This window comes from Trachurus trachurus (assembly GCF_905171665.1).
Source record: "Trachurus trachurus genome assembly, chromosome: 4".
Taxonomy (NCBI): domain Eukaryota; kingdom Metazoa; phylum Chordata; class Actinopteri; order Carangiformes; family Carangidae; genus Trachurus; species Trachurus trachurus.
The window spans coordinates 24,749,154-24,765,037 of NC_139898.1; the positions used below are offsets into that span (position 1 = coordinate 24,749,154).

Consider the following 15,884-nt stretch of genomic DNA (forward strand, 5'->3'; position numbering starts at 1 on the left):
ATGCTTCTTCTTGACCACTGTGTTCCTCAAATGAATGTCGGCTGGCATTGCTTTCCCTGCATCCAGGCCAATCTGAGTCCAGGCCGCTCTCTTCGTGTTGGAACGAGTTTGAGGCGTCGCTCCTCTTTTTTCAGAGAACACCACCTTTCCTAAAACCCTAATGTGTTTTGCTGTGCACTTTTGGTGCACCTCCTCATCCAGTCTCCATGCACTCTGATAGGACGTTTATTTGTAGTTTTCTTGGGAGTTTAAAGAAATGCATGAGTGTATTTCAATGGTATGATATCACTTTTCCCTCAGGTACGATTACTACATTAATGTGTAATAAATAAAGAAGTGTGAAATGAAAAAGATGCGAACAGGTACAATGAACTAGACACTGCTATAATTTAAATTAAATTAAAGTTCAAGTTGAAGAAAGCTATAATTCAAAGTAATACCTCCATCAGCATACTAGCTTCTTACTCTTATTGGTGGCTGTTTGCAAAGACTTGTAACGGTTTTATTTACCATCAAAGTGCATCACACGATGTACAGCAATCTGCCATAGAGGCTCTGTTCCTGCATTACTGTTCTGCCCCCTAGTGGCAACCGGTGGTAACCGCTCTATATTGGGGGTTGGCTAAAAGGAGTCCCTCTGTGACCATAAGACTAAGACTCCAGATCTTGCCTAACATAATAATGATTTGAAACCCACAGCAGAGCAATTTAGCATTTTGTCCTGTCACAGTTTCCAAAAATAGGTTTACCCTTGGAGCTAAGTGCCTTATAAGGTTACATCCCACTGGAACAGGAGACTCCTGTTTTTGACCTAAGACCATCCTCCCATACTCCTCTCCCTCAGTTAATTATAGTAATGAGAGCGGCCAGGTCAAAGCCCTCTTTGCTTATTGTTGTTACCTAACATTTTTCCTGTTTACCATCCTGGCAAAAAGCACTCAGCATTTAAGATTCATGCAGCAGCACAACATGATATTTGTCCCCTTCTTGTGTGTTTTCAGACATGGTGATGACCTGATCGTAACGCCTTTCGCTCAGGTAATAATCTTTATGTCTGTAATCCCAAATTAGTCTGATATAACCACTATTTTGATATATGTTTCATGTATGATAACAGTGCTACAACCAAGCAAAATGCATTCAAATTACATTTTTAAGAGAAATGACAAAGAAATGTGGTTAAAAAGGATCCTGATGATCTGTTTCCCTGCCTTTCTAGGTTCTGGCAAGCCTTCGAAGTGTAAGGAATAACTTCACTGTGCTGACCAATGTCCAGTGTGCCTCCAGCAAGTAAGTGCCACTGAGTCGAGACCAGCAAACAAATCTTTTTGATGGGGCTTTATTTCCTTAAACAGTCAGTGATCTACTTTGAGTTTGGATGCCATTGGCAAGTTTACAGACTCATTAGGAAATGCCTTCAGGCAGATTCAGATGAGCCAGTTGATAATTAATTATGAGTTTTATATTTGATCACAAGCCAAGTCAAGTTGGAGAACACTTAAGACACTAGGATAATGATTAATATATTGTGATTCCTTTGAGGCAGAGCGCAAAACAACAGATGATATGATGTTGTAATGGGAGGGGAAGGGGAGAAAACTCCTCAGCTTGATAGTCTGCTTTACGTGGCTTTTAAAAAATAAACCAAAAAGTCAATGGTAGTGGCTGAGTGATCTCTGGTCAGGTCAGGTTTTGTTGCATCGTTTCGCCACAAGGTGGAGGTATTGAGCTTTAAACAGACTGAAACCACTGCTGTTTTCCACCACACACACACTGATGATGAGTGGCTGAAGTCGTCCAGCAAACAAACCACCAACACAGCAGATGCCTCCAGATGCCTTGTGCAGATGCACGTTGACACACACACACACACACACACACACACACACACACACACACACACACACACACACACACACACACACACACACACACACACACACACACACAAAATGCACACAGTATCGTTGGTATACTTGCTACTTTTTTGCCTTCTCCATGCGTCAGTGCATGTATGTTTGTGTGTATCAGTGGTTTTCATAGTAAAGGCACTTCCAGAGTAGAGCTCTTTTTTTTTTTTTCTTTTTTTTACCTCAGTGTGGTTTATAGTTCTACAGAAAATAAATACTGGCCACTGCTGCAGCTGTCACCTTCAAGATTGTACCACCCAGTGGAAGTTAGACACTACAGGTGCAGATTTGCCGGCAATTCGTATTCAGGTCACCTTTCCCCCTGTTATTCACAGTGAAGGCTCTATGTGTGTGTATGTGTGAGTGCGTCAGATTCCAAAGATGCTAAGAGGAGGGGTTGTTTACAGGCACTGCGCAAGTGACAGCAATTTATTTCAGTCAAGAAGGCGCAGACGTTGAAGTTTTTAATAATTTATCACAACTTTGACACACATTTTAGTTAAATCAGCTCGGCTCATGTGGTGCTCTGGGCCCCATCTTCACGCAGACTGATCAGAGCTGCAGATACACAAACATCAAGACCTAATATGTAAAGAAAACAGTCATATACAATTAAATGCAAATTCAAATAGAAAGCTGAGGAGTTGGATGGAAAGCAGCGAGGATGCAGATCTACGTTGTAGTATATGTAGTATGCTTAGTGTAATATGGAAAGGTATACAGTATGTAACAGTGCAGCTAGGAAAGGCCAAATAGCACTATAGCACTATATCGCTGCATCAACTGTACGATATCGTCTGTAGAAATACTCTGAACGTGAGTTAAAAGATGCCGCTCATGATCCATTTTAGAGAATCCTCTATTTTTGTCTTTTTTTGGGAAATCCACTTATTAACTCCTCTGCAGAGGGTGAGAGGAGTCGATCTGTTGCTGCCTGTAGCTTCTTGATTTATGGACAGAAGTCAGAGTGGTATCATTGTCTTCATCTTTACTCCTCTGTTAGAGAGCACATCTGTATATTTCCCTGAATGTTAAACTATTCACATGGCCTTTAAGCAATTAGCTCAGTCAGGAGTCAGCAAGTGAAAAATGTTTTTGTAATTTGCATCAACTATACACAAATGAGTAACATTTGTCCTTTTTTTCTCTGTCTTTCTTTCCTTCCTTCTTGCAGAAGGTCTCCTGCAGCAACTCAGCCTCCAATCACCAGAGTTTGTCTCCCAGGTAAGAGGCTTACAGGAATGTTCTGCTACGTGTCTGACTTTTGTAAAACTGCGTGAAGAACACATCTTGTTTTTTTTTTCCACCTATCTGGTTTATATCTGGCTGAAACATTCTTCCAGTTTTCCCTTGCTCTCATTATTCTCTCCTCCCTGCCTCTCTGCACCGTCTCGTCCTTTGCTCATGAACTGGCCTACGTGACGACTTTCACTGTTTTACGCCATCTGTCTCCAGCTCTAATATTGTAGTCCAGACTATTTTGTCATCAAGCTCATTAACCTTGGTCAAACACAATCAAAGTGGTAGTTCAGACAAGCACTCAGGCACATGCAGACTCACTCACACTCAAACCTCCCTGCAGCAGTGTGTGTATGTGTGTGTACATTTACACATTCGACCAGTTCGAAACCGCATGTGCGTATGTGTGTGCAACCATAGATTAAACTGTATTATTACTTTACAGGGGATTTGAGTGTGTCCAAGCCAAGACAATATGTGCATTTATGCACAACATTAATATGTGTGGATATGTGTTTGTTGTGAGGTACTAATGCAACATCAACTCAACTAGAGTTAGAGAGAATAAAGCCACAACAAAACTGTGGTGACACTTGCACAACAGTTTATCCTTTATACTTATATTACTTAATACTTTTGTTAATGTATTGCATTAAGCTATTTATTTTATTCTAGTGCTGATGTGCAGCTCATGTATGTTAATAATTCTGTCCTTGGTCACCTTGAATTATATCAGCCACTGCTAGTTACTGTAATCTGATGGTACCAACTTCTCACGGTGCAAAAAAGTAAAAAAAAAAAAAAAAAAAAAAGACAAAAAGTCTAGTACAATGTCTTACAACAAGAAACAAGCTGAACAGAACAGAATTGTGTGCGTGTTTCACTGTAAAATTATCCTTAAGTTAAGAATAAGATGAGAATAAAAATCAAAAGCTAACCCCACATTTTCCTATATTTTTGAGCACAATGTTAAATGTGTGACCACTAAAAAAAAAGAAAGAAAAGAAAAACATATTATGGAACAAATCAAACAAGCAGATCCAAAAGTAAAAGAAAGGAAAAAAATATTATTTTAGGTGTTTTGTCAGAGCTTTAACTTCACATCTGTGGGTAGATGTTCCCACACTCTCTAGGCATGTGTTGTTGTGTAAAGAGAAGAAAAAGACGAGCAGCAGTGAAACTGAGAACAGAGAGCGTAGTTAACCATCCACTAACCAACATGAAGTCAATTACATATCAAGATATGACATCAAAGAACAAGTGAAAATGATGCTCAGTCAGTTCAGTACTGTTCTCGTTTCTGTTAAAAAAAAGAAAAAAACTGTTGTATGTTTTTCTCTCAGAAGCACATGGAGTAATTTTATTACTTGGTTATGTGTCTCACACAAGCTTCACTTATCACAGGTATCATATAGAAACTCCTTTGGATCACATTACTTCTGTGATATTCTGGCTTTATACTGTATGCGTGTGTGTGTGTGTGTACATGCACGCTCATGCACGTATGAGTTTGTATAAACATTAGTAAACACAATAATGTGTCAAACCTCTCAGTGTGTCATGTGTTTTTAATCTGCTTTGTGCAGTTTTGCAATAGCGGATAGAAGGTGTCTGGTTAGAGTGAGTGTTTATCATGGCGTATATGCATCAGTATGAGTAATTTAAGTGTGTGTATGAGTGTGTGTGTGTGTGTGTGTGAGTGTGTGCTGCGGGGAGGTGTTCCTGTGGCTCTGATTGACGTCAGCATGCCTGTATGTGGCTTCTGTTGACTTCCTGTCAGAGCAGATGGACTGAGTTTTCACTTCCTTCTTCTCAACCGCAGCACATCAGGTGCTCCGAGTTTGTGTGTTTGTGTGTGTGTGTGTGTGTGTGTGTGTGTGTGTGTGTTAAAGACTTTGGGAGAATAAGTGTGTGTGTGTATCTCGTAAACCAGCCTCATAACGTGCAACGTGACCTTTCAGTATAAGTGCAACTGAGGTCGTCACTAAATTACATGTTCCCATCAGCTCTAATTTTGATAGCGAGTTTAAGTTAATATTGAGCCCAGAGATTCTGCAGACCGCTGTGCATTGACATGCAAACATTTCTCCTCATGTGCACATCGAACCTGCACTGATCATGTTTTTAATCACTGCAAGGCAGAAACTTGTTAAAGGATTGGCATGAGTTTAGTGTGTTTGAGGTTTACATGCTTCTTAAAGGAGAAGATTATCATTTTATCTTTTGTTATTATCAATAAATTCTTGGAAAAAAAAACAGATGACAAAAACTTTATCCTCTTCAAGAGAACTGTGTTTCATAGCCACATTACTTTTCAAAACACATGTAAAAACCGGACTGTTTTTGGATTCGTATTACATGAATTTAAATGGAACATATTTGTGTTTTGGATTATTGGTTCAGGTTGGATAAATAATTTGATTAGTTTTTGCTGTGTTCTGACAAAACAAGCAGTTATTCATCAGTTAAACAAACAGCAGATTCAACTCCAATTTAAACCTTTTTATAATGTATAATGTGTTAATTTACAGCATAAACATATTCCACATGTATATATGCACATGATATTTTTGTGCAACATTTGATTTATTATAGCATAGCAAAGCAAATAGAAGGATGATTATTATTATATATTATTATAGGATGTTACTGACTTTGGTCTCTCTAGGTTTTCTTGATTATTATGATAATGAAGTTATATTGTGAATTTTTTAAAGTGCCTTAATAATAATGTTTTTCATCGGTCAACGCTAATTAATAATATAATAAATTAACAAATTTCAATACAAAGGTTCTCATGAAAGAAGTAACGGACACAATAAACTTTTTATAACAATGCAGGATGTCTTGTTGCAAACTTGCTCACAAGTGTAACTACAAAAGATTTCACTTGTTGACACCTGCCCGCTGCACCTCTCAGCTCAGATCTCCACTGTTTCCCATGATCTCAGGCCACATCCTCATTGCACGACCCTCACTACACACACACACACACACACACACACACACACATGCACATGCTTACTGTACAATCCACATCTGCCTCTGCCACCCCCACCCTCGTATTCTCATGTCAGCCTCTGCGTAGTTTTCGTTTCATCCATCCAAAGACTTTTTTCCCCCCTTTAATTCATCTGTCTCTCTCTCTTTCTGTCTCTGTCACTCTATCAAAGCAGCAGAGGGGGAGGGCAGGAAGTGTGAGGCAGGAAGAGAAGATCAGATTGTTCCTGTTTTGCTGTCTCTAAACTGTTGTAACTTGACGGAAGCCAGGAGGAACTGTGTGTGTAGATGAGGTGTGTGTGTGTGTGCATGAGTGTGTGTGTGTGTGTCGGTGTGTATGAATGTCTGTGTCAGCCCACAAGAGAAAAATAGGATGCAGAGAGACAAAGGCCTATTGTCTGTGCCCACTCACTGCACAAACATGCACATGCTGACACAATGATATAATACGTAAATACCTACAGCACTGAACAATCACTCTGCGTTACACACAGGTGAACCTGTTTCACCCTCCTCTCAGGGTTCACTTATTAATTCTGCTTATTCTTTGCACAGACAGACAGATAGATGATGTAAATCCAAGGCTGCATATCTTTCATGCTGTAAATGACATTCATGCAATAAATCAAATGGATGTAATGTCAAAGACAGGTGCACGTCCTCTGTGCAAATGTGCACGAAGGCACAACACACTCTGTCAGTTGTCTGGCACCATTTTACAAGTTTGGATCATATTATGACACATATAAGATGTTAGATTTATATTGCATGTAATATAGATTGATTAATGTACATGCCTACCTACTGTAGCTGCTTCTTACATTTTTAAATGCCTTTGCAGTGCATCAGTCACTCAGTAAAAGTTGCAGCAAATAAATATTTAATCAATCGGGTGATCTACAGTCAATTAGTCTGCAGTCATTTTGATAATAATACAATCAAACAAACATGTGTCATATTTCAAACGAAAACTACTCACTGGTTTCTGTTTCTAAAATTTGCGGTTTATGATGCGTTTCCTTGTAATATGTCACAGTAAATAGAAAATTGGTCTATTAATAAAATTGAATGTAATTGTTGTTGTTTTTTATTTCTTTAGATTTTATACGGAAGATGATAATCACATTAATGTTTTTTATATATGTACAAATGTTGGCAGTAATTAGAGAGTTGTATGTTACACATGATAGTGTGACTGTAAAAATGTAGCAAGAAGTGTCACACAGGAGCTGCCAATCAGAAGGTGTTTTTTTATGCACCAAGTTGGTGGTTATAGGTTTGTTCCATTGTATCATACCAGCACATGAACGTCTACTTTGACATTTATTAACTTACAGTAACTCGGTAGCATGAATACATACACATGTATATGATTCAACCTATTTAAAATTGTATACATTTGTGAACTCAGTTTTTTTTTCTGTTCTGTGTTTCCACGATGCATTAAGGTATTTTGAGATGTTATCTCGTGTTTCACTACCATGCAACCTATTGCCCCAAGGGAACAAATCAAGAGATCATTTGAAGCTGAATGATTGGTTTGGCAGAGGAAGAACTTGTCACTTTTTGATAGCAAAATCAAATTTAATCCAGAATTCAAATAGGAAAAGTATGTACTGTATCGCATGAGAAGAGAAATTACAAACAGGCTTTTTGTAACATTGGGGTTTAGCAACACCAGATTCCCCCCAAATAACTGGAACATGAAAAAGGCTTAGATGGGGATTTATAATGACAAACGTCTGGGAGACGAGTGTTGTGTTTGAATTTGAGTGAGAAGTTTGAATTTGAGAATGCACGCATGGTTGATAATGGGAAAAGGCATAAAAGTTAATTTTCACTGACAGAGAAGAGTGTTAACGATGTGCCCTTTTAAGGAGTGCACCACTTTGTTCGGCTAGTGTATGTTGCATGTCGTTCTTGCAAACTGTTGTGTTTTGTTGTTTTGTGTTGTGTTGTATTACAGTAAAATCTAAAATAAAAAAAGGGAAAATGTGCTGGGAAATTGCAGCAAAACTTCCAAAGGCCACTAACTCAGCATATTGTGTGTATGTGTGTGAGAAAGTGTGCGTGCGTCTGTGCATGCCTGTGTGCATTGAGGTATGTTATGTAACCTGTATCAATTCTATCAGTGTGCTAGGTCCCGCCCATTAGCTTTATCTATTCAGCGGTGACTGGAAATATCCACAGAGCTGTGCATGCTCTTAATTATACGTCTGCCAGCACCTCATGCTCTTATGTTTCACTGTCACAGAGGACACACTGTCATGTTGTCTCGGGTTTGTCCTCATTCTTAAGTGTTGGCATCATGCTCCACTTGTTGTGTCCGGTGCCACAGTGTACAGAAGCCCTCTGGCATGCTGGGTAGGAAAACTACTGTTTGACACTTTGTTGTTTTGTTGCTACGCGAGATAAAGTTGGAGATGGCGGAGATGATCTCGATCAGATAAAGCTATAGATCAGTTGAAAATATATCAGAGTATCCTGTAAGAAAACCACACAGACAGCGGCAGCGCCGTGCACGTCGTTCAGGCTTTATTATTACCATGTGGTCGTCAGATTTTGTCGTCTTTCACCACTGCAGATATTAAACGTAATAATGAAAACTAATAAAGGGGCCTCATTGTTTTCATCGTCACAAACAGGTTAGTGAGGTCCGCTCGCACATGTGTCGAAACATTTCCACAAACATCATGAAGAGCCACTGAACCGAAGCAGCTGTTTTGTGTTGCGGTGTCATAACGGCAGCCAGGAAATATTCTGCCCCCATCTCTGCGGCATTCGACTGTGAGAACCCCACAAAAGGTATGACCCCGCTTCCTGGTGGAGTCGACCTCTGTGATGAAATGCTGTCATACAGGATATATATGAGGCAAAGGGCTCTCGAACTGTCCCGACCCTCTCCACATACACACTGCGTGCACTTGCGTACATCGTCAGGCTCCCGCGGTTGTGTGGAAAGGTGTCAACGAGTTGGCTTTCTAAATCCCATTGTGCCTTTCCATTGTGTAGGTGTTTTTGTATGAGGCAAGCAGGCCCCCCATGACATTTTCCCAACATGAAGTCCTACAGTACATGTTATTTCAAAGCTGGGAGCTGGTGTTTGGTCAACACTAAACAATAAGTGTGTGTTAAACTGTATAGGTGAAAGGTGTCTGGATGATGGGGAGCTGTTATGCAATAGGGTAAAACAACACTGCACTTACATTTGCTGAATATGGTCTGGTGCACACGTTGGCACAAAGTTTAATCTGCTTGACAGTACAGTCTTTCCATCTTCCCTCTGTTTGTCTTAGCCTGAGCAGGAAAGTCACACAGAGTTAACTCGGTCTTAGGTACTGTAAAAGCTCTGTTGTATCAACAGATTCGTGGATGAAGATAGTGCCGCTCTCATATTTGGTAATGAAATCTTTGAAAGCGTACACAGGAGTTTTACTTTACTGCTGAAAATCGTTGTTTTAATTTAATCAAATTATGATTCGTATCATATTTAAAGACTTTACTGTGTCACTTTCGATACATTTGGAGGTGAAATCTGTCCCGATCTCATCTCATGACCCCAAAGTTCACGACCTCAACAAGATTCTTCATCATTTACCCAAGTGGATCCTCAAGTAATCCTGTAGGATCTGTTTTGATCTGTAAAGAACCAGCTCTTAAATGAAAACACAAGTGGTTTAACTTCTCATGACATGCAAACCCAGTGTTTTGAGTCTTGCCTTTTTACTGTAAGTGCATTGATCCAACTGTTGGCCTCAACCTTTGAAGGTATAAGACTCTGTCATGTGCCTCTGTTGCCCATTCTCTGTTGCATAACACCAACTTTGAAAAAAAAAGTAATTTCTGCTCATTGGTCTGGATTGCAGTTTCTTGCAGAGCCGGAAAACCGATACTCCATAATTTCATCAAGTCACGGCAACATGTATATAAGATGTCTTTTCATCCCAGCTGGTCTCTGTGTCAGCAGGGACTCGGAGATCAGAGCAAAGGGCAACCAATGAAGAGCTGCTCGTCAATCTCTGCATGGACGTTATTTAATAAAAGCCTCAGACGACCCTGCACTCCCCCTCCAAACAGTGGCCCAGTGCGTGCAGGAATGTACTGAGGAGGTCACAGAGCGGAGGACAAGAGAGGAGGGATGAAAGGGAGGAGATGAGAAGCGATGAAGTGAGAGGGCAGGAGAGATAAACGTTGCTTGTGGAAGGGACGGAGAATAAGCATCAGAGGAGATACGATACAGGCCAAACAGGAAAAGGAAGGGAGAAAACAGACAAGTTAATTGATATTTAAAACTTTTAGTGTTCAGTTTATCGATTCACCTAGCTTTCACCTACGTGAATCATATTTACTAAATAAAACAACACATTAAAGAGGAACTATGCAAGATTTTGACCTTGATTAAACAGCTTTGGAGTAATGGTTGAATGACTTGCTACGGGGAGAATGGAGGCTCTCTGTCACCAACCTTGCAAGATCAGCGCCTCAACAGTGAAAACATGCACTCTGAAACTGTAGGGGGAGCTCCATAGAGAAAGAAAAGCGACCAAAACAGTGAAAAAGCTAAAACAAAGAGTCTGCCTGTGAAACTACATTTACTGTAGCCATAAACTGGCTCTGTGTGTCCTCGTCACAATGTCCAGTGTGTAGTGTCCCCACTGGAGGAGACAGCCACCGATCAGGGTGGGAAAGCTTTTTCTATTTTTAAAAAGTGCATTTTCTGAATAACAACAACTGTTTGGTTTTCTAATGTTTTATTTTCCTTTGTGGCTAGGAGCGATTCAGACTTAAACTGGAATATTTCTGAACAGACTTTGGTGCAGTGGCTTTTGGAAACTGAATAAAAGAGGCTTTGTCCTGAACAGTCCACACAGTGAAAATTGTTTGGTGTGTTAAAGGGACAACGAGGAGTTTCTATACGGTTATAAAAAAGTCTCACGTTAATGTGGATGAATCTCCGCTACTCACACTTGTTAATGGCTCCATTTTCGCTAAATATATCGATCTGTCTCTATCGTTATTTTGTTATTATTAGTGGTGGCGGAAATGCTGGTCGAGCCGACCAGTGTTTCCTTCATGGCGAGTTATGAGAATAACGCCGCAGAATCGCCGTTTATGGTCGGAACTACGATGGTATGTGAACCTCTTTGAACCTCTGACTTTAATTTTTGATGAATGAAAACATGAGTCTGTCTTGCGCCGGGTCAAAGAAATGTACGGTGCGCGCGGAGGCTCATAAATGTAGTGTGAAAACGCTTCGCTTTTCCAAAACTCCTCGTTGTCCCTTTAACTTATGAACAACAGTTTTGTTGGGAGTTGGCAAGTGTGAATGCAGAGGTAGGTACATAGTGGTGGTTTTACTTTTAAAAGAACCCACGGCTGCTTGTTACAGAGCAATTTTACAAAGACACACAGACGCCTAAAATCATCATAATCAAAAACCTTTTTTTAGTTTTTCCTCTTGGGGACACGGCTTTTGTCCTGTGGGATGAACTGTCTCCAATCAACCGGTCCATAGTGTGAAATTTGTCACCAAAATACACACATACACACATAAACACACAGAACCAATACAGTATGTATGCAGCCCCCACCCCACCACCACCACCACCACCACCAATCTCATAATAGGTTGTCATGGGACACCCTCGACTAAATCCAGCGGCTCCAGTAGCAGTAACTCCTCCACAGCAGTGCACCTGTCTGGGGCTTCTCACTGACGCAGCCCCCGACTCCAAATAGAGAGATGGATATCTGCCACACTGTGCATGTGTCTGCATGCACAGTGAGGTGAAAGGTGACACCACCTTGTTAGGATTTGGGGTGATGAGTTTATTTATTGGATTAACGATTATTTCCAAGACTACTTGAGATCTGATTGATTGATGATCAAGATGCATGTTGGTTGGAGCCTGTCTTGCGTGTCCTATAAATACTTACAGGAGAGGTGTAACTATATGTTGTTTATAAATATGGCGCACACATTGGCTAGGACTACTTAATAGCATCAGTCAAAACTAAAACACTTAGATGAGAGAAGTTGCTGTGGAAATGAAGCAAACGTTGGACACTGTGGACCTGCCATCTGGAAGCTAAATAAATCGATTTTCTTGGATAGGATTCATAGGAATTTACTATCGCTCTCTTTTGGACTTGTTTTTTTATTTATTTATTTTTATATCAGAGGCAGCATCATGCTGTAGACCCTCCCTCCGTGGCTACGCACCATCTTTGGCTGGTGAGGTAATGCTGGACCGGCGCCAGCCTCGTGGTCTCGATGTGGCATCAGTTCAATAAGGGATACTGGGGCAGGGCTAGCAATGTCTAAATGTCATAGATACAGTATCTGCCAAACTATCACTCTGTCTCTCACCTCACACTCGGCTGTGCACGTCTCCAAAATGCCAACAGGAGCAGTTGCCATGGCAGCAGCAGCTCCCTCCCTGTCCTCTATCCCTCGCTCTATTCTGGTCAGAGCCCCCACCTCCCCTCCATCTCCTTCTCCCTTTCTCTTTCTTTCTTCTCCTCTTTTCTCAGGTGTCCATAATTTTTTTAGAGAAACAAATAATCCTGGGCTCCTGTTACGGTGGCCCACAGAGGCCAATACGCTGCAACGTAGGACAAAATACAAGCAAATACAATTCACTTCAAATTTAGAAAAGATTTTCATCAATTTTAGAACACATACTGTACACAATACAATTGTTTCCAGATGACATTAAAGGGATAGTTCACCCAAAATTCAAATTTCACTCATTATCTACTCACCCTCATGTCGACTAAGAGCTGGGAGAATTTTCAGTTTTTTGCACTGACACAGGAAGAGCAGTTAACGGAGACACTGGGAGCTTCAGCTACAAACAAGCTTAAAATATATATTTATTTAATTTTTTTCGGAACAATTTCTCATGTCGGGGCTTCAATACAAGAGGGACATTACAGACGAGCACTATGGAGGTATTTGGATGTTTTTTGGTGTGTCTTTTTGGACGAAGAAAAGTGGCATCCATTCACAACCATTATATGGACAAATACTGCTGCGCGGACCCCCCCCGTAACTCAGAGAAGGCACAGAGGACTCTGAAAATTCTCACAGCTCTTAGTTGACTTGAGGGTGAGTAGATAATGAGTGAAATTTGAATTTTGGGTGAACTATCCCTTTAAACAGTGATTAGCCTCGATGGGACTTGTTGTTCGACTTTTAAGGTTGAATAACAAGTGTCTTTTTTGCCTTAATTCCCATAGTGAGAGAGAAAGAAAAGAAAGTCAACAGGAGAGAGGATGATATGCTGCAAAAGGCCACATGGGACACCCCCGGCCCATCCCCATCCACCGTTGTGTCCATTAGAAACGCTGTCGTGTTGCAGGACTGAATTAACAGCATGTTTGGTTATTTGCATGTGTTTGAGCTCTTAGGGCCACCATACTCTCTCCCTGTATGTTGGCAGCTAATAGGTCTGAGTATTTCTGTCCCTGGGTGTCTTGTGTTACCTGCCCTTTTTACTACTTCCCGCTCCTGGCTGCTTTAACGGCCTCTGAGGGGCTCTCAGTATACAGGCAAAACATTCTGGCTCCTGTGCAGACCCCAAAAATATTACGTTATACGCAAACATCACGGCCTCATCCTGCGTCATGCATGAAGGATCTGAGGCCAGATCATTGAAGCCAAAATCATTAGGACATAATTGTATTAAATTCCACTAAATGAAGACTAAATTCAATGGAAGTGGGTTTTTTTCTCCCCAACATTTCTCAAGACCACTCAGGCTGCTTCTAGTATCCAGGCAGAGGTTGTGCAGTTACCAGTAAGTGAAACCTTCAGTGATGGTGAGAGGGTTTTTGTTTTCTCTGGCGGGAACTGTTATGACACCTTACTGGAAAGATATCTGGAGAATAATTTCCCCTTCTTATTTACAGCAGCTACTCTTTCTGGGTAAATACACAGAGCGCAGGTGAGGGTACATGTGCCAGTCAGTGGGTTTTTATTTGTTCAGTGCTTGAGGGAGTTATGAGGACAAATATCTCCTATAATAATAACCAGACATCTGACAACTGATTGTGTAATTACATGTGGGGAGTTTGACAAGGTCTTGTAAGCTGTCCTCCATAGTAGGCAGGTACATTTGTTTATTGGAAACTAAAGATGACTGGACATTGGCAGGTTTGATAGATGTTCCTGGCAGTGGTGGCACATCTCCAGCAGCTGCAGGTTAGCACCAGCTCACTGACAATAGCAGATTGGAGGATGGCAACAGCCTGTGAAGCTCCGGCCTGCTTATGTAAAACAAGGGTCATATTCAGTTTACAGTCAGTGTTATCAATTCACTAATGATAGGGCATCCTTTTTCAATTATTTCACACAGCGACTGGAATCAAATTATTTTGGGTACGCTCTGTATTATTGCTCCGACTGATCCAATTCGATCTTGTGTGTATGATTTATGCCTGATTTAAAGGAGCTATTTGTAAGTATTACATCCGCATTGACAGCTGTTAACTTTACAGTCAAAAAGAAATGCTGTGAGTTCAGCAGCAGAAGTCATTCATTAATCTTATCTACTTCTCAAATACAGTCAATTATGTGATTACAGGCCAAGGGCTTTACAGTGTCAGAAGATAAAAGGAATTAAATAGATAAATAAAAAAAACTAAAGTCACATCCTGCTCTCGCCAACTAGCCAGCATACCCTCCCATGAGCCAAAAGAAAAATAATAATACTCTTCTTCCTCCCCTCTTCTTCTTATTTGAGCCCTCATGCCCCATTAGTTCCCATACTTAAAGAGACCCCGAGGAGTTTGCTTTTGGTTATAAAAGAGTTTCATATTAATGTGGATGAATCTACGTTACCCACTCTTGTTAATGGGTTCATTTTCGATAAATATCGTTTTGTCTTTATGGTTATTTTGATATTATTTTTAGTGGTCGACTCGCCCAGCATTTCCTACTTTCGGTTTCCCGGATGCTGCCCGGCGGGCGGGTCATGGGAATAACGCCGCCCGATCGCTAGTTGGCATCATTTATGGTCGGAACTACGACAGTATCTGATCGTCTTCGAACCTCTGACTTTCATTTTTGATTAATGAAAACATTCTTGGCAAATGTTTTCGCTTTCGTCCGTCTTGCGCCGGTCCAAGAATTTCACCGTGCACGCGGAGGCTCATGGGAAATGTCGTGTGAAAACACTTTGCTTTCAGAAACTCCTCGTAGTCCCTTTAATCATATTGAAAAGACAAAGTGATACTTTAGGTTTTTTTCCAGTGCATGAAGTTTCTTTATATATCCCTCAAAGAAGAATGTTACAGTGCACAAGTGCCACATGATCAAAAGGGAGAGCACAGGTTAAAGCCTTCACCAGACTGACGACTGTGATTTACAAGAGTAAAACAGGAAGGTGTCAGGCTTATAATGAGATGCACTTCACCAAAAACCCCCTGAAGGCCTTTGTTTGTATACGTGCTGACATCCCAGGATGCCCCTGTTTTGAATGAGAGGCAGGATGGGGGACTTCTACCAGAGGCAGATTTGTTCAAAAGTTGGCAGGTGCATTGTGTATGCATGTGTGCAGATGTGAACAGATGACATAACAGAACCCCGTGAATGCATGTGTGTTGAGCATTATGTGAATATGTATGGATCAAGTGACTGTGTGTGTGTGTTTGTCCCAGACACCTTTCTGTCCGGGGAAGGAAGTGCACGCTGGGCAGGATTATGACACTAATGAGGAAACAGGCCAGTGG

The 15,884-nt window shown here is 40.9% G+C and overlaps 1 protein-coding gene across 2 annotated transcripts in view; it reads left to right on the forward strand.

Annotated features, from left to right (window-relative positions):
- The window catches only part of pde4ba (phosphodiesterase 4B, cAMP-specific a), a gene marked incomplete at its 5' end in the record, with an annotated part of 155,590 nt that overhangs the window by 93,490 nt on the left and 46,216 nt on the right, over window positions 1-15,884 (forward strand). For both annotated transcript variants that reach the window (XM_083969605.1, XM_083969606.1), the window contains 3 exons: window positions 1,002-1,038; window positions 1,220-1,290; window positions 3,085-3,134. In XM_083969605.1, coding sequence (XP_083825731.1) covers window positions 1,002-1,038; window positions 1,220-1,290; window positions 3,085-3,134 — 158 coding nt within the window. The remainder of the gene's footprint in view (window positions 1-1,001; window positions 1,039-1,219; window positions 1,291-3,084; window positions 3,135-15,884) is intronic.